Raw genomic sequence first — 18,517 nt, 5'->3', positions numbered from 1 at the left:
AAAATAATACAATTTTTGCATAAAATGTATTCATTTTAATATTTATAAAAGAATATAACTAAATTTCAATCACATCCATCCGCTTAATTCACCTACATTTAAACTAATTTTGTGCACGAAACGCAATTAAACGGAATGAAACGTACTTTCACTAATGACGTCACGCCAAGACCACCAAAGCACCTCGACTTGCCCTAATTTTGGCACGCGACTACACTAATTAAGTGGCTTCCCAGTTTTCTAAGCGCATGCGCAAAGAGAGGGAGAGAGAGGGAGAGCGAGAGAGAGAAGAGACGGAGTCTACTCCCTCGCCAGACGTCTGATTTTAGTTGAGTCGCCGGTCACACGGCGGAAAACACGGAAGAATCGGTACCGAGCCGGTGCCGATACATAGCTACTAGATAGAGTGAAAGATATCGAGCAAGAGAAAAGGAGAGGGAAAGCGAGAAAGGGAGAAAAAGGGAGAGAAAAAGAGATGGAGTGATGAGAGAGTAAATGTTACAACTTTTCATGGGCGTCCTGAACGCAACAGCCGCCAATGTCGGGTTTGCGTGCGGATGCGCGCGCCTCAGCTCCGTGCACGTCATGGACGTCAGTGAGTATACGACGATTATATCGCGATGACGAACGCGATGAACGATATTGTTCGTCCTCTGTGATTGTCGCTTTGAACTTTCAAGCGGTTTCTTTGCACCGCTTTCGCTTCGGAGACGTCAAGTTGGACGTCGCGTGGTCTCGCGAGACTTTGCGAAAATTCAAGTTGCCGAAAAACTGGGTGTTGCGGTTGTGTGTGCTTGTGTGCGTGTGTGTATCTCCATGATTATCCACTAGGACCCGTATGCTTTCACTTTATAATTGCTACATTGAATGTGTTTGTTTAACTCATTCCCTGCCATTGACGGCGATAGACGTCCAATTCATTTTGACTTGCACATTGGGAACTTCCCAGTCAAAACAACAAATTATTCGTACCTAGGGGCCACTTAGAGAATTGAGTTAGCCTAGCATGCATCTTTTGGGGATGTGTGAGGAAAGCCGGAGTACCCGGAGAAAACCCACGCGAGCCCGGGGAGAACAGGCAAACTCCCCCACGCAGGAAGGTCCGGTCCGCACCTGCGATGGATCCCTTGAGTCAGTGGTCTCCAAACTATTCCACGGTGGGCCGCAGTGGGTGCGGGTTTTCATTCCAACCCATAAAGAGGACATATTTTCACCAATCTGGTGTCCTACAAGTGCAATCAGTGGACTGCAGTCAGGTGCTTCTTGGTTTCTGCTGAAATCTCATTGGTCAAACTGTTTATGCTAGAACGGTTGGAACAAAAACCTGCACCCACACCGGCCGGAACAAAAACCTGCACCCACACCGGCCCTCGAGGACCGGTTTGGGGACCCCTGCAGGCTTGAGTCGTGTTGACGTGTGGTGTTAATTGACTTGATGTCCCCATTTGTTCCCACTGTATATGTCCAAATTTGTCATCTTTCTATCTTCGTCATGTTCTAGTAGCTTCTTCCCTGATGTCTGTCCATGTTTTGACTTGATGGAGGTGTCACAATACTTCCTCCGTCTAACTTACATCCTGGGAGTTACTGCTTCTAATTGCACGCTAACCGCACACACACATACACACACACACACACACACGCACACACCTGTTCCGGGTGAATGACTAGCTCGTCAAAAGAACGTGACATCAGCGTTACTCACAGGCTAGCTAGACGCCTGCCGGCCCGCCCGCCTGCCTTTTAGAAGTACGTCCGCACCCCTTTGTCCTTCTCAGACGGGTGACATCATCACTCGGCAGGGAGTGTGCGCTTTTGAAAATTCGGGCCCGAGGCCACTCCATATTTATTTGTCCAGAGAAGCTGACATTTGGCGTCTCCTTTCAAGGAGTCACAAAATACAAAATTCAGACCCGGAAGCCAGTCGTATTGAGTAGCACGAATTTTGGTGGACATTTGTATCACCAGTAGACCTGCAAAAAAAGTCTCTCAAGAAGCCATACTAGAAAAGAAACAGAAAGTCGGCCATTTTGGTTTCAAGCAGTCATTTAGCATGTCTTTGGCTATTTCAAGATGTACTGTCATGGTTTTTGAAAATTCAGCCCCAGAAGCCAGTTGGATTTAGCAGCACGAAATTTGGTGGACATTTGTATCACCAGTAGACCCACAAAAAAGTCTCTTGAAGCCATGCTAGAAAAGCAACAGAAAGTCGCCCATTTTGCTTTGAAGCAGACAGTTAGCATCTCTTCGGCTATTTCGACAAGTACCGTCATTCTTTTTGAAAATTCAGCCCCAGAAGCCAGTTGCATTTAGCGGCATGAAATTTGGTGGGGGTGCCTGTCACGAGTAGACGTACAAAAAAGTCTCAAGAAGCCATTTGAAAAGATGCACAGAAAGTCACCAATTTTGCTTTGAAGCCTCCCATTGGTCCTAAAATACAAACAAAGCTAGCTTGACTGAAAAACATGATATTTCGTGGGAATAACTACCAGTAATAAACATACAAAAACATCTCAAGGAGGCGTGCTGAAAAGTGTAGCTGTCATTTTAGCTCTGATCATGAAACTACATTTAGTGAGGAAAAGGATAGACTAGCCTTCTTTGACAAATCTCCATTTAGGAGAAAGCAGACAAAAAATGCTAAACGAGAAAGGAGCCCTCCTCCTGTCATTGAGCTCTCAGCTGTTTTTTCCTTTTTTTTGTCCGTCTAGACGGCGGCGCCGCCGTGCGCCAGCCACCACAAAAGCGGCGAGTCGCGTCGCGGGTGCAAAGGAGGGCCGGTCGGTGCGTGGAGACCATCTGCATACGCGCCTCTCAATTGCTTTGGAGGCGGAAAATCCACAGGCGTCCAATCTGTCAAAACTGCCAGCCAATGAACCCATGTTCACTGCCAGCCCTCCCGCTTCCCATAGATTGGACATCCGTGGGAACCCGTGAATTCATTCGGGGTCATTTCCTGTACATTTTGGGACATTGCCTGGTCACTTTGTGCTGATTTTTGGCCACTTCCTGTTGATCTTGGGGCGTTTCTTGGTCACTTCCTGTATCATATGGGAAAATAAGTCAAATACGAAGACTGAAAATGAATAAAAATAGAAAAAAGTAGATCATTAGAAATCAAATCAAACAAGAAATACGGTTGAACAAATTAAAAAATAAACGAATTCATATCACTTGAGGCTACGGCTGTTAACGGAAGTTTTAGGAGATTAAAAAAAGACGATATTATTAAAGAATCAAATCATCTCAAATTCAATGGCACAATAAGCGATTATTAAGTGTCTTTTGGAACACACACGCACACACATGCACACACACACACACACTCACACACACATGCACACACACATGCATGCTCAGTCACCCACACCGAGTCGCTCGTCATTTAAATTTGAAAGGGTGTGAAGTCAGACGGGGCATGTCTGACGGCCTGTGTGTGTCTGTGTGTGTGTGTGTGTGTGTGTGTGTGTGTGTGTGTAGTCTGGTTCTTTCTGGCTAGAATCCTAATGAGGCACACACACACACACACACTTGCACACACACATTTTGTGAGAAAAGACGACACCCAGACGAGCAGCTCGTGATAACGATCGTAGATTTTCCTACGTTTCACTGAAACGGACCGTCAGCCTTCTCTGCTGGCCTAAGAAATATCTGAATCATATATTCTATTTTGTCCATCCATTTTTGTGCATTGATTTATTGATTATTTTTTATGTCTCGCAGCTGTAGCTGCAGTAGAGGTTTTATAGCTATCAAATAGTTTTTGAGGGTTGGAAATGCTGCTCGGAAGTGGATTTTCCCCATTGAAGGCACAACGAGAAAATGCACGGACCGCCATTGCGTTTCAGCCATTCTCACACACGCCAAAGTCCATTCTCCACATTTTGCACGTTCACCCCGGGCTCGTGTGGCTTTTCTCCAGATACTCTTTCTCTTTCCTCCCGCATCCCCCAAACAGGCACGCTAGGCTAACGGTATGCAAAATGGCCCCCTGGTTATTGGTCTCCCCGTGCCCCGCGATTGGTCGGCCACCGTTTCACGGTGTCCCTCCCTCGCCTCGTGCCCGTCGCGAGCCGGGATGGGCTCCGGCACCCTCCGCGACCCTTGTCTGAGCCGCCCAATACGTGTGGGAGTTTTAGCCAGCAAAGTTCCCACACTTGTTGGCCTCCGTGTGAGCAAAGTCACCAAAGTGTCCTCTCGTATGTCTAACGTTGGCTTTCTCATGGAAATTGCTCAGGGAACTGCGTGACCTGCAACCTCACACACACACAAACACACACACACACACACACACACACACACACTTAGACACACACACTCAGCTGTCTGCCGAGTCACGACGACAGTGGGCGGAGCTTCCTTCCCTTCATTTTTCACCTTTGTTTGCCATTGACTGTTTTTTTTGTCTGTTTTGGCCTTCAAAAAGGAAGCAAATGTAAACTTAAACTGTCAACGACATCTTTATTGATGGATTATTTATGGTTTATGGATTATTTATTGGTCTGTTTGTTTGTTGTTGTTATTTGTGCACTTGGTGGTGAAGCAATACATCTCATAATACTTGTATCATCACAATAATTTCAGCAACACGCTTATTTATTTATATATTTATTCATGTATTTATTTATTAACTTACTTATGACCTATCTATTTATGTCTAAAATGCCTTTCCTATTTCTGCATCCTCACCCTCTTGCTACCGTGACAACGAAATTTCCTGAATATGGGATGAATAAAGTTATCCAATCCAATAAAAGCAATCTCCGACACCAATTCCATAAATGCAAAAGGGTGAGGTAACTCATCGCCTGCCATTGACCAGCATAGACGTCCAATTCATCTATTCCCGTTCACTTTTTGGGCCCAAAATAAAGTTGTTTGACAACCGGCGGTAATAAAGTCCGCCATCTGTCTATGCCAGACGATGTGGTCCCCCCCCCCCCCCTCCCTCAACAGTGCCCCCCTTTGTCCGCAACCAAAAGGGGAAGGGAAAGGGGGGGGCACTCAGCTGTTTCACTTTTGTGTGGGAATGCGGCTGGGAAAGAAAAAAAAAAGAGGCCAGACACTTTACGCCCGCATTTCGCACGTGTCGGGCGACCGGCGAGGACGCACCATCCGACGTCTTTTCTTTTTATTTTTCTTATTTTATTTTTTTTAAACGTAGTCCAAATATCGGAAACGATGCATCCTTCGGGGGGGGATCGTCATCATCCTCAGCACATCTGCGCCGAGACTCAAACCTGCGGTGAGTCACCCAAGACGTGTAACAGTAACTATGTCTTATGTCAAGGGTGTCAAACTCGGGTGGCTTCGCGGGCCGCATTAACGTCAACGCCATTTCATGTGGGTCAAACCATTTTACATCTAATACAGTGGTACCTCGAGATACGAGCTTAATCCGTTCCGGGACGGAGCTCGTATGACGAGATTCTCGTCACTCGAGCGGACGTTTCCCATTGAAATGAATGGGAAACAAAATAATTTGTTCCAACTCTCTGAAAAAAACACCAAAAACAGGATATTGGATTGAAAACAAATGTTTGATTTCTTATAATTCGCCATATATTGACAAAGTAATAAATAACGAGTGGTTTGATAGTAATAAAATGTGTTTAATAGGAGTAAAATTAGACACATTTCGCGGAGACAGCGGCATACACCGAGGCGGGGGGGTCGATGGAAATTTCCCCCGTAAGACGAGCATTTTGTATGACGAGCGGTCGTATGACGAGGTACCACTGTATAAGATACGATCTTAGCCAAAGATTTGATTGAAAATGATGAATTCATTCAAAAAATTGAAATCCATTTTGGCAATAATACTAAAAAACAATCACAAGCAAGATATAAAAACAATAATAATAATCGGACATAGGCTTTGTCATCATCATTGACTCGACAAAAGCCTAATTGTCATCATACCCAATGTAAATAATGTAATCTTGATAAAGTTTTGATGGAAACATGGTCATTCTGCTTAAAAAAAAAAACAATAGAAATTCCATTTGTTGACATCATTAGCAAAACACTCAAAAGGTCATTATTTTAGCTGGATAAATTCAGGAAGGCTGGTGTTGAATGATCATCTTTCAGTGCCTTTGACGCCCATACACGTCTAATTTAAGTAGGAAACATGAAGGAAATTCAGTATACCATCAAAATAAATTGTCTTTGTGTGTGTATGTGTGTGTGTGTGTGTGTGTGTGTGCGGTCACAGACATTTAAAGTGCCGTGTGTGCTGTCTAGACGGCCGTGTGTGTGTGTGTGTGTGTTTGGGTGACCTCTGGGTGCACCGCGTTAAAAAAAAGGGAGTGTGAGGGGGAATAAAAATGTGTACGCTTGTTAGGGGGGGGCGCTGGAGCATTTCCAGCAGACTGCTGTTAGACAAAGCCTGCCTGTCTGTCTGGTGTGTGTGTGTGTACGTGTGCGTGTGTTTGTCTGGGGTGTGTGTGTCTCCTGTGTGTGTGTTTGTCTGGGGTGTGTGTGTCTCCTGTGTGTGTGTGTGGACTAAACCCTGCTGCATCTCATCATGACAAATCATTTGCAAGGTAACAAAAGCATCTTTAAAAGGTCTCCTTCAAAACCCTGAACTGACTTGTTGTCTCTTTAGGGGCGGGGCTTCAAGAGACCTTTTTCTTGCGTATGTCCACCATGGACAAATTTCATGTTGTTCCGTCGAAATGGCTTGAGGGGGTGGCTTTTTAAAAGATTTTTTTTTCCTGAGGCTTTTGGGAGCTTTTATGAAGGGATGCTCTGAAGGAATATGGCAGCCTTTGAGGGGCTTTTTGGACAAAATGGATGTTAAAAGAACATTCTGCTCTGACAGGAAGGCCAGTGAAAATGTTGAATTAACCTAAAAATATGGCTTTGTCTCTTTAAGGCAAGGGTGTCAGACTCGGGTTGGTTCGCGGGCCGCTTTAACGTCAATTTGATTTCACGTGGGCCGGACCATTTTAGATATAATATTTAGATTTTTTAAATTTTTATAAATGGATTAAAAGAACTGAATTAAAAGCCCTGAATATTCCGTTTTTTTATAGATCTAAGACAATGTTTATTTTAGCTTTTTTAAATATATTTTTAGATTTTACAAAATGATTTTTGAACTAAAAACACAGAAAAAATGGATTAAAAAATGACAATTATGGATTTAAAAGGGGGAAAATCCGGAAATTGAATATACATCTATACTCTTCATTTGAATTTGATCCTAAAACAGAAAGTCGGCACTCATGATTGACTTTCCCGGGCCACACAAAATGATGCGGCGGGCCAGATTTGGCCCCCGGGCCGCCACTTTGACACATTTGCGACTTTTGTGTCAGACGTGGTCAAGTTGTCGGAGTTGGACCCAAACGCACTCACGTTAAGAATAAAAACTTATTCTCCAACCTGAAGTCCAAAAATCAGGGAAAATGTAATAAGGCAACCACAGGTGAAATCAATGGCCAATCAATCACAAGGACAACTCACATAGGGGAAAAAAACACAAAAACTCAAAACCCTAACATGTAAAAAAAAAAAAAAAAAAAAATCAATAAAAAAATACAAAATGAAATGACCTCATAAGTTTATTATTGTAAATTTGCGGGAAGTGGCGTGAATTTTTGTTGTCGTTGTTCTCGTTATTTGTTTGAAAGGCCTTTGACGTGTTTGTCTGTTTACAGCCCAGCTGGAACTGGTTCAGATGGTGCTCATCGTGGTGGTGATGCTGGTCATGGTGGTGGTGGTCACCTGCGTCCTCAACCGCTACCGCATGGCGGCGCGCTCGCCACGCTTCGGACCCACGCCATCGCCGCCTCCGCCTCCGTGCTCGGACCTTCGCCTGGTCAGTCGGCCATTTTACCCTCTATGTTTTAAAGCCGCCGCCCACTCTCGTCGACATCCCGTCAGTTTTTGACCGTTAGTCCAGTCTGTGGGAACAAAAAAAAAAGGTCAAAATCTGACGCCGTCCGCCTGAAAATGTGTCCATCATCAGGAAGCGGGCGCCGGGATCCCGGGCCACGCCTTCCGGGCCGGCTTCCCCTTCCCGCGTCGCGACCCGACGGTGGACCTGCCGCCCAGCATCTCGCTGTCGGACGGGGAGGAGCCTCCGCCCTACCAGGGCCCCTGCGCCCTCCAGCTGCGGGACCGTGAACAGCAGATGGAGCTGAACCGCGAGTCGCTGCGCCCGCCGCCCAACCGCACCGTCTTCGACTCGCTGGATCCGCCCTCGTCCTACGCCGGGTAACCTTCCTTTTCACGCGCCGACGAGAACCGCCTCTCTAGGTCCACATCTTTATTTGGGCATTCCATTTTTCAGGTGTTGAGGACCATTTTGTTAGGGATAGAGTCCTTCTTTTGTGTGGAATGGACGCTTCTTTTGTCTTTTCACTTGAATGGTTCGGCACAAAACCTGAACTTTATCTTTTGGCTAGAGCACAGGTGTCAAAGTGGCGGCCCGGGGGCCAAATCTGGCCCGCCGCATCATTTTGTGCGGCCCGAGAAAGGAAATCATGAGTGCCAACTTTCTGTTTTAGGATCAAATTAAAATGAAGAGTATAGATGTATATTAAATTTCCTAATTTTCCCCCTTTTAAATCAATAATTGCATTTTTTAAATCATTTTTTTGTGTTTTTAGTTCAACAATCATTTTGTAAAATCTAAAAATATATATATATATATATATATAAAGCTATAAAAAACATTGTTTTAGATCTATAGAAAACTGAATATTCAGGGCTTTTAATCCAGTTCTTTTAATCCATTTATAATAAAAAAAAATACTAAATATGATATCTAAAATGGTCCGGCCCACATGAAATCGAGTTGATGTCAATGCGGCCCGCCAACCAACCCGAGTCTGACACCCCTGGGCTAGAAGCTAAATTTTTCCTTTGGTCGTGACTATATTAGGATTGCAAGCGTATCTCAGGACCGGCTCCTTCTTTGGGGTTTGTAAATTTGAGTCCAAACTAGACTTTGTTTTCCAACTGTAATGAGACAACAACCTTCTTTAGTCGCTAAGGTTTGCTAGCATAGCGGTTCCACTCCGTTGACGTATGTTTTGCTCCACAGCGTCCAGGCGAACCGGCAGAAAATAAGGGAAGAAGCTCCTCCCACCTACAAGGAGGCCATCGGACACTGGTTCCAACAGCACGCCGCCCCGCCATTGGACGGCGGGAAGGCAAAAGAGAAATCCCAAGACCCGCGAGCTGGCTGAACGCGCTCGGTAATCCGCCACGACCGACCGACCCGCCGTCCGATCGGTCGTTTCCTGTTGCACAGCGTTCCACTTCCTGTCGAACGATTGTTACATATTTACTTGTTTGTTTGTCTTCTTCAAGTATGTTTCTGTTATTTTTTTCCCCCAAAGTAGACAAACTAGGGCACAAAATGGTTTCTCCCTGGCTTTGTTTGATTAGCTTAGCGCCAAGTACGCTAAGAGCGGCCTTAACGTTCGGAGCCGGGAGCGGACGCTAACAAACGGGCTAACGAGATTCCGACGCTCCTAAACGAGCTTTGCACAAGAAAACTCCCCAACCACATCATTTCTAATCATTGAAAGATTGTTTTGGTCTTTGGTTTGTTCACCTTTGATCGTTTTTAGAGTGACAAGAGTGTTAGCGTCATGTTTGCCAGTGGAAAAGGTTGGATTTTATTTATACGAAAAGAATTGCACTATTTTTTCCCGACGGGTCGTCCGATATATAGATTTGTCGATATATGGATGATATAGAAGGATCATTGTTTCATTGGCTAATTGGGTTGTCTTTCTTATTCTGGGCTATATTGATTTTTTTTTCAATATCGTCCGATATCGATCGTTTTTCAAATTGTAAATTTACACCACCTAGTGGCACTAGAAAGTAAAGGAAAAGTGACTTTGACATACGTATAGACTTACCAAATTAATGTCATCAACCTCAAATATCGGCTTCCAAAATCCGATTTGAACTTTGGCAATTGGCTGATTTTTTTTCTTCAAAAACGGGCCTTTGAAAATCTCATATCGGGCGACCTGGGTTTTTTCACGTCATTCTTGCGGAGAGATTTATCGGAAAAGGAGCTCTGTCCAATCAGAGAGCCCCAAAATTCCGCCCTTCCATTGGTCGAAAGTTCAGCCTCGTTCCCATTGGTCGGGAGGCCACGCCCCCTAATCTGACAGGCCGACGGCAAAAGCCATCCAAAAACGACATCCCATTCTCCGTCCGACGGCGCGCGACCGGTCGCGGACACCCTGAAGTGTCGACAAATGACACGAGTGTCAGCCGCGACCGGTCCGCCGCGCCAAGGGCGCCGCGGGCCCCACAAATCCGGGGCGCTCGGGTCCGGTCTTTATGCAACAGCGCCCTCCGCGGGCGAGGAGGCCCGGCGGCGTCGCTAACGCAGGCCGCTGCGGTTTTCTTGAACGCGAGGGTCGCGGCGGGTACGGAAAGACCGGAGGGGTTCCGATCGGGGATCCCGCGGCGCGTGCCGATTGGGCCGGGAAGTAAAGGGGGCGTGGCCAAGAGCAGTTTTCATAGAAGGAAAGTTGTGGGCTATTTTTAGTCATGGTAAAAGGGGCGACCTTCACGTCAAAGTCAGTGCATCGACATTCAAAGCAAGTTATGTGGAGCTTATTATTTTAGCAAGGTTAAATCAATGGGCTACCTTGACTGCGCTAGATGTCCAATCCGCTTGGAGTGGGAGGGTTGGCAGGTCCAAGGAATGTTCATTGGCTGCAGTCTCCCCCGCTTCCAATCGGCTGGACGTCTACTAGCGATAAAAGCATGACCAGTATACTTTCCAAATGGCTTTGGGCGGCCATCTTGGTACAGACCAGATTCTCCTCAAAGTCAATGTACGTATTGATATTCAAATCAATTATCGATCTTATCTTATCCACTTCCTGTTTCCCACATCCACCGTCCAATGACAGAGCTCCTTCCGGTTTCTTCCGGTTTGATGATGTTTTTTTGTCGCAGAGAGAGCGTTGCAATACACCCGCCGTTTGCCTTTGATCTTAGCTTAGCTTAGCTTAGTTTTGAGCCTTTCTTTTTTTTCTTCTTCTTCTTGGCATTCCCGCGTCTTCCCGTTGTTTTTCTGTGTCCAATCCAATCACCTTTTGTCCAAGTGTCTTGCGCTCATCGCGCCGTCTTACACGCGTGTGCCTTCTGCGTTTTGATCTTATTCTGTGATGATTTCATGGATAGTATGACTATATTCATTTGTTCATTGATTTGTGGAACCTCTTATTCTCCTCACAAGAGTCACGGGGGGTGCTGGAGCTAATCCCAGCCAACTATTGGCACATTGGTGGCTATCCATCGCCTGCTAGCGAAACTTCCGAGGTTCAACTTACATTTGTATACTTTGTAAACAAGATTTTTTTTTCTTTTGTTTATAGGGAGAGAAAAAAATCCCAATTTCAGTGTCCAATTGTTTTCATTCCAATTGTAATGTTTGCATTGATGTTACAAAAAAAATGTTCTTCTTGTTGTTGGTTCAAATCAATTCAATTTGTTATATTGTAACATCATAAATGTCTCTTTTATACAAGCATTTTTGTGCTTATTCACTATTTTCATGGACTATATTCTTTTGCCTTTTGTTACTATGTTGGATAATGATGTGACGTTTGTGTGTGTGTGTATGTGTGTGTGTATGTGTATGTGTATGTGTATGTGTATGTATATGTGTGTATGTATGTGTGTGTATGTGTGTGTATATGTGTGTATGTATGTATGTATGTGTGTGTATATCTGTATGTGTGTATGTGTATGTATGTGTATGTATGTGTGTGTATGTGTGTGTATATGTGTGTATGTATGTGTGTATATCTGTGTCTGTGTATGTGTGTATATGTGTGTGTATGTATGTGTGTACGTGTATATCTGTGTGTGTATCTGTGTATGTATGTGTGTGTATGTATGTATGTGTGTGTATATCTGTGTGTGTATGTGTAAATGTGTGTGTATGTGTAAATGTGTGTGTATGTGTAAATGTGTGTGTGTATGTGTAAGTGTGTGTGTATGTGTAAATGTGTGTGTGTATGTGTAAATGTGTGTGTATGTGTAAATGTGTGTGTGTGTGTATATGTGTGTATGTATATGTGTGTTTGTGTGTGATGCGGACCTTGTTCCCCTGGCTTTTTGCGTCTTCCCATAATGTCAGGAAGACGAGACGAAAACAAGTTAGCGACGTTGCACTTTGCCCGATCTTGCACAAGAAGGCGGACTCACAAAGCTTTCTCTCCAAAAACATTTGTTTTTAAACTCTTTTACTTGAATTAGGAAAGAGGCTTATTATTTCTGCGCAAGACTGAGTTGCGTTTTCTTTTTTTTTTCACCGTAGACGCGCATTTGTCTTCCGAGCCGCTTATCCTCACGAAGGGGGGTGCCGGAGCCTATCCCGGCGAACTATGGGCGGACAGCTAAAAAAAAAAAAAAAAAAACACAATCAGAGCTTTGTTTATTTAAAATGACAAGGCATATGATTAGGAATGGAAAGAAAGCAATACTATATATTCATAGTGAAATACACAATACAATAAATACAATTTGATATGAATCAAATAAACCGTGAACTAAATCTAACAAATATTGAATACAAATCTACATTTAAAAAAACAAACTTTACAAATATAGAAATACAAATGAAGATTGAAAAAATATCATGTCATTTATGCAATTTATTTTGAATGATAAATTATCCGATTGAATTTGAGTGACACATTTAACATTTAAATATTTTGCCGGCCTTGGCCTTTGACGGCTTCAAGTGGATTTTTGGTCTCCTCCTGATGAACTTTGTGGTGGGAGGGTCCATCTTGGCCAGAGGAAGAACAAAGTTGGATTTTTTAAATTGTTTTTTGACTCTGGCTGCCATTGACGGTGCCGGGACGTCCGTCCCGGTCTGGCGGCGGCAGCGTCGACGGGTCTACATCTGTCCGACCCTGCGGCGAAGGAGTTCCAGCTGCCTGGCCACCTCCTCCGGGAGGTCCTCGTTGACCTGCGTGGCCAGGTACTCCCCGACGTCGTGAGCCTCCTTGCGCCAGAATTCCCGGTCCAGGGCGAAGAGCTGCTCCAGGTCCACCGGCTCCCTCAGGCCCTCCAGGTTGAGGGACTGGAGGCGGGGCAGGTAGCCCACGGTGGAGGGCATGGCCCCGGCCTGCCCGTTCAGCCGGCGGAACATCCAGTCCAGCACGCGGATGTTCTCGCCGAAGCCGGGCCACAGGAAGCCGGCCGTGGGGCTCTTGCGGAACCAGTTGACGTGGAAGATCTTGGGCAGCTTGGCGCCCGGGCGTTCCGCCATGCTCAGCCAGTGCGACAGGTACTGGCCGAAGTTGTAGCCGAAGAAGGGCCGCATAGCGAACGGATCGTGCATGATCTCCTTGCCTGGGGTGGGGAAAGCGCTGGGAGTCGGGAACGTGCCGGGGTCAGGAACGTGCCCGGGTCGGCTGGAGGGCCGGTGTCTGCTGGGAACGCCAGGTTTCCCAGCCTCTCGCGATACTTACCTCTGTGTTCTGCCGCGGCGGTGGCTTCCGACCGCATGGCCGCGCCCACAAAGACGCCGTGCTGCCAGTTGAACGCCTCGTAAACCAGTGGGACGCCTGCAACAAAGACTTAGTTGGTGGTGGGTCATGCATCTTTGTAATAGGGTACTATGTCCTTTGTTTATATGTTTATATGTAGCCTTTAACCTCATCAGTATCACCACCATCATCGGTGTCACTGTCCCGATGCATCTTTGTAACAGGGAATTTGTATGTCCCTTGTCATAGAGAATTTGTATGTCATGAAATCTTGCCCTAAGTCAAATATTTTCTATAGAAGTAGAGTCGTCGGAGCCACCACCTCCGTACTCTCCTTCTGCAGAAGCTTCAAAATCTCACTCATCTGTCTCGGTGTGCTTTATTTGTGTTCGACCTTGTGAATGTTCATAGTGGACCGGACACCAAGGAACCACCAAAGTTGTCGTATTACCCTGATCTAACTTGGGTTATCCCAGGAAAAGGCCTAATGTGGCCTACCAGGACCTTGAACAAGGGATGGACATGGTATGGGTGACATGCTAGAGTGTTTGATTTATTAACGATTGCATGTTGAGAATGTACAACGAGTTTGGATTGGATGCGTTTATCGGTGTTCGATTGTTGATCCTTTGATCCATATGGCAAGTGTGTGGCATGTTAAAGAAGATCGGTATTCCATTATTGATGTCTTAGCACATAGCTTGAGCTTGCACGGGAGATGTGTTGATAATAATTACAGTAAAAGTTGGATTGAAGAAACAACAATGGATCACTGTTCTGATTATTTCTCCCTGTGTTTTAAGATTAAATGCAGGGTGGAACATATGTACTGTATTTTCACGACTATAAGGCGCACTTAAAAGTCTTAAATTTTCTCCAAAATAGACAGGGCGCCTTATAATCCAGTGTGTGGCATGTGTCATTCATTGAGGGTGCGCCTTATAATGTGGTGCGCCTTATAATGTGGTGCGCCTTATAGTCGTGAAAATACGGTATATTCCAGACGGCAAAGAGAAGCCAGGAACAGGTGACCCTGAGGACAAAACCTGCTGGGAATGTATTTACCACCATAGCAAGACTCGGTTAAGACCTAGGATTAGTTGGAGGAGTTATGGAAGTCTAGTCTATTTTCCCATCAGTGACGGAAAAAACTCTTTGGAGTGCAAATGTCAGTCCTCCAGGGTCCTGCCCTGCTCACCTTCAGGCCGGCGTCCCCCGAAGATGATGGCCTCCACGGGGACCCCCTCGGGGGATTCCCACAGCGGGTCGATGATGGGGCACTGGTTCGCCGGAGTGCAGAAGCGGGAGTTGGGGTGGGCGCAAGGTTCCCCTGAAGGCGCAAGGCCAGGTGGTCAAACCTCAGTTGATGCCATTTTGGGTCATTTTCGCTGGCTCACCGTCTTTGGGGCTCCAAGGTCGGTTCTTCCACGAAGTGACGGTGACGTCCTCGGCCAGGACCTCGTCCATGCCCTCCCACAGCACGCCGCCGTCGCTGGTCTCGGCCACGTTGGTGAACAGGGTGTTCTTGGCGATGGTGGCCATGGCGTTGGGGTTGGTCTTGGCCGAGGTGCCGGGCGCCACCCCGAAGAAGCCGTTCTCCGGGTTGATGGCTCGCAGGTGACCTGTCCACAAGCCATGGACGGTCAGCCACCGGAAGACGGGACCCCTCGGATCCTAGCCAAGGCTCCTCACCTTCCCGGTCAAACTTCATCCAGGCGATGTCGTCTCCCACGCACTCCACCTTCCAGCCGGGGAGCGTGGGCTGCAGCATGGCCAGGTTGGTCTTGCCACAGGCGCTGGGGAACGCCGCCGCCATGTACTTCTTCTGGCCCGCCGGGTTGGTGATGCCCAAGATCTGAGCCGGGGCCAGCCGCGAGTCAGTCAATGCAAGCTGGTTCGTGCTCGGGTTCGAGTCCTACCAGCATGTGCTCCGCCAGCCAGCCTTCCTCCTTAGCCAGGCGCGAAGCGATGCGCAAGGCGAAGCATTTCTTGCCCAGCAGCGAGTTCCCGCCGTAACCGCTGCCAAAGGATATGATTTGCCGGCTCTCGGGGACGTGGGCGATCAGGGTCTGTTCGGGGTTGCAGGGCCAATTGTTGACCAGAGGCTCTGAGGAGAAAAAATAACGGGCTCTTACTTTCTCAAAGGTCAATGAGTCCACTCGAACAATCATCTTGACATTTAACGGAGGTTATATTTGACTACCGTTATGGTCTTTGAAGACACCTTCTAAAAAGGCCATTCGTGGAAGGACGTTTCGAAGAACGCAAATGGCCCCCTTAAACTTGCCTTAAAATGGTTGAATTTGACAATTTCTCGCGTATAAGCCGCCCCTGATTCCCAATTTTAGTACAAATGTGTTACTTTGAAGGGAAAATCTTGAGAAAAATCATCAAAGTCAGATACTGTATCAATCAAAACCACATTATTAAGGTCAATATCATAAGGAATTCATTCATCCAGTAATTGTTGTTTTCTTACTGCAAAACAGAAAATAACCAACAAAAAGTCAATGTTAATATGCCAACACCTACTGGTGAAAAAGAGTGTAACAGGTCGTACCCTTGATTCAGCCATTATATTTAGTTACAAATACGGCTTATATGCGAGAAAATTCGGTAAAGTAAAGTTGTGTACATTCCGTCCTGTTCTTAGAGTGAGGTCAAACTGAAGGTCATTTCTAGTTCCTTGCCCATACGCGTCACCCATCTCATTTTCCCCCCTACAGGGTCAACAGTCCAATTCCAGTTGTTTGCAATTGCGTAGAAAACCGGACGGATCTGCGCGAATCCATGCGTGAGGTCACGGACCCTTTTGTTCCTTCCTCGCACAAAAGAATGGGAATTAAACACAAAAAATAGCCTTAGTTTAAGAGAAACCCGATTGCCAGTCTCGGGATTTGGACTAACCCTGGCCTCAAATACGGTAAGAGGCGTCAATCGGCGGCCACGGCGGAGTCCACGTACTTTTAAGCGGCAGCGGGCAGCCCACGGAGTGCAGACAGCGCACAAAGTCGGCGTTCCCCAGGGCGGCCAGAACCGCCTTCCCCATCCGGGTCATCACCCTCATGCTGACCACCACGTAGGGCGAGTCGGTCAGCTCCACGCCGACCTTGGCCAGCGGCGATCCCAGCGGTCCCATGCTGAAGGGGACCACGTACATGGTGCGACCCCTCATGCACCCCGGGAAGCGCTGCGAGATGGCTTTGTCCAACTCCTCGGGCGACATCCAGCGGCCCAACTGGCTGACGCCGCCGTCCAGGGGGGCGGGCACCGTGTCGCGCCGGTCCCGGGTCACGATCACCGTGCGGCTCTCCACCCGGGCCACGTCCCGGGGGTCCGTCCTGGCTAACCAGCTGCGGGAGAGGCGGGGTAGATGGGACGGGATGGACCGGGGGGCCCCCTTCAGAACCCTTTTGACGCCATTCGGTCCGCCTACCAGTTGTGGTACTTGGGCAACTTCTTAACGGAGCCCTGTTCCTCCAACTGGGCCAGGACGGCCCGGTTCTCCTCGTCGGAACCGTCGCAGATGTGAAGGGCGTCGGGCTGGCAGAGGGCCACGTTGGCCTCCACGAAGTCCCTGACGGCCGGACTCAGGCTGTTGAGTTCCCCTTGCAGGACCCGAGGCCCGCCCTGCTTGGAAGACTGGAGCTCAGGAGGCATCTCGATCCCTCGGACGTCTGGATGACAAACACGGTTAAGCTAGTTAGCGCGTTTAATAACTAAGTGAACGCTGGCCTGGAAAGACCTCAAATCCAAATAAAGACATTTTTTTTACCGTTTCAAGGCGGGAATTGTGTCGATTATTTTTTTCTTTCCCCCTTAAAATCACCGGCGACCAGTCTGACACCAAAGCGGCTTTGGAGAATGATAAAAGCAGTTCTTAGAAACGGACCATCCAGCTGGAAGACGGGTACAAGTGATGTCATCCATCCGCCGAACGTGCGCTCTATTTAACCCCTGGGACAAAGCCCGTCCCCCCGATCCGGCCACCCAGAAGGCGGGCCCCGGCCTGTTTGCGAGGTGAATGATTGATTAGGAGCGCGGCACGCACGCTATGTCCGTTCTTGATCAAAGTTTTACAGTCTATTGATTATTGATCATCTTATCTGTGTCCCAAGATAAAAAGGTCCCATATGAAGCAGCACTCGCGCTTACTTTGACCCTTTTTGACGCAAGTCGGCGCCGTGACTTTGTCATTGGATGACCCCTGGGTCTGTAGTCCTTCAGTGAGAAATAAAGCTGCTGTCGAGAATATTTACTGTAAAGGACTTTGAATTTTCTGGCCTTTTAAAAAATCGTGTTTCCATTTTTTACTTAGTGTTCTATTTAGTTATCTATACTTTTTCATGAGGTAGGATAGGCTCCAGGAACCCGTGAAACTCATCACGATAAATTGAGTGCAAGATGAATGAGTGAAAGTGATTTCAAGTATAATTAAAAAAATAATAATAATTGTTTGTGGGTATTGATTGACTGCCACTCTGTCCTGAACATAAAGTCACTGGGTGCATTGACGGTGATGAACATCCAATATTGTTTTAATTAAAAATGTGAATATAATAAAAACATACTGATAAAAATACAAATGAATGTAACAATAATAATGATAATGATAATGATAATAATAATAATGATAATGATAACAATAATGATAATAATAATAATAATAATAATAATAATAATAATAATATTAATAATCATAATAATAATAATAATAATAATAATAATAATAATAATAATAATAATAATAATAATAATTCTAAAAGTTTTTTAAAATTCACAATCGCTCACTGCCGAAGCACACGCACGTTACGTAAGGACCCCCGCGCTGCGTTTATGGACTCCGCGCTCAGTCGTAAAAAAAAAAGAAACACCGCTTGAATGTGATAGACACTCATTAAAAAACACGCACATACGCGCGCGAGCGCGCGCAAGCCAGCGAACAAATAACCTAATCAAACACGGCCATTCATTTCATCTCAAACTTTTGTCATTTTGCACTCACTTCGCATGTCGCC

At 46.3% G+C, this 18,517-nt stretch overlaps 2 protein-coding genes across 3 annotated transcripts; one reads left to right on the top strand and one right to left on the bottom strand.

The window, feature by feature from the left end:
* The first annotated feature begins 235 nt into the window (after nucleotides 1–235).
* Nucleotides 236–11,527, top strand: LOC144076132 (protein TMEPAI-like). 2 transcript variants are annotated; one of them, XM_077603722.1, is made up of 4 exons: nucleotides 236–595; nucleotides 7,671–7,831; nucleotides 7,982–8,229; nucleotides 9,062–11,527. In XM_077603722.1, the coding sequence occupies exons 1-4, from the start codon at nucleotides 496–498 to the stop codon at nucleotides 9,204–9,206; spliced, it is 654 nt and encodes a 217-aa protein (XP_077459848.1). In that variant the 5' UTR covers nucleotides 236–495; the 3' UTR covers nucleotides 9,207–11,527. The 2 variants fall into 2 exon arrangements, with proteins under 2 accessions (XP_077459848.1, XP_077459847.1); XM_077603721.1 differs by lacking the exon at nucleotides 236–595 and adding an exon at nucleotides 4,941–5,248.
* An 892-nt stretch (nucleotides 11,528–12,419) lies between these two features.
* Nucleotides 12,420–17,438, bottom strand: pck1 (phosphoenolpyruvate carboxykinase 1 (soluble)). Its single transcript, XM_077603489.1, has 9 exons — nucleotides 17,275–17,438; nucleotides 16,936–17,176; nucleotides 16,464–16,852; nucleotides 15,419–15,606; nucleotides 15,192–15,354; nucleotides 14,897–15,121; nucleotides 14,698–14,829; nucleotides 13,482–13,577; nucleotides 12,420–13,362 (listed from the first exon to the last, which is right to left on the bottom strand). Exons 2-9 carry the CDS (start codon nucleotides 17,157–17,159, stop codon nucleotides 12,905–12,907), a joined length of 1,875 nt encoding a protein of 624 aa, XP_077459615.1. The 5' UTR covers nucleotides 17,160–17,176; nucleotides 17,275–17,438; the 3' UTR covers nucleotides 12,420–12,904.
* Between the last annotated feature and the right edge of the window lie 1,079 nt (nucleotides 17,439–18,517).

This window comes from Stigmatopora argus, chromosome 6 (genome assembly GCF_051989625.1).
Source record: "Stigmatopora argus isolate UIUO_Sarg chromosome 6, RoL_Sarg_1.0, whole genome shotgun sequence".
Classification (NCBI taxonomy): domain Eukaryota; kingdom Metazoa; phylum Chordata; class Actinopteri; order Syngnathiformes; family Syngnathidae; genus Stigmatopora; species Stigmatopora argus.
This window is presented reverse-complemented; position numbering and strand designations above follow the sequence as displayed.

Excerpts from the sequence above, each read along its gene's own strand:
- pck1 (XM_077603489.1), bottom strand. The coding sequence starts at position 17,159 with ATGCCTCCTGAGCTCCAGTCTTCCAAGCAGGGCGGGCCTCGGGTCCTG. Across the intron at positions 16,853-16,935 it reads TTGCCCAAGTACCACAACTG|CTGGTTAGCCAGGACGGACC; the intron begins GTAGGCGGACCG and ends CCTCTCCCGCAG. Across the intron at positions 13,578-14,697 it reads CGGGGGACGCCGGCCTGAAG|GCGTCCCACTGGTTTACGAG; the intron begins GTGAGCAGGGCA and ends TCTTTGTTGCAG.
- LOC144076132 (XM_077603722.1), top strand. The coding sequence starts at position 496 with ATGTTACAACTTTTCATGGGCGTCCTGAACGCAACAGCCGCCAATGTC. Across the intron at positions 7,832-7,981 it reads CGTGCTCGGACCTTCGCCTG|GAAGCGGGCGCCGGGATCCC; the intron begins GTCAGTCGGCCA and ends GTCCATCATCAG. Across the intron at positions 8,230-9,061 it reads CCGCCCTCGTCCTACGCCGG|CGTCCAGGCGAACCGGCAGA; the intron begins GTAACCTTCCTT and ends TTTGCTCCACAG.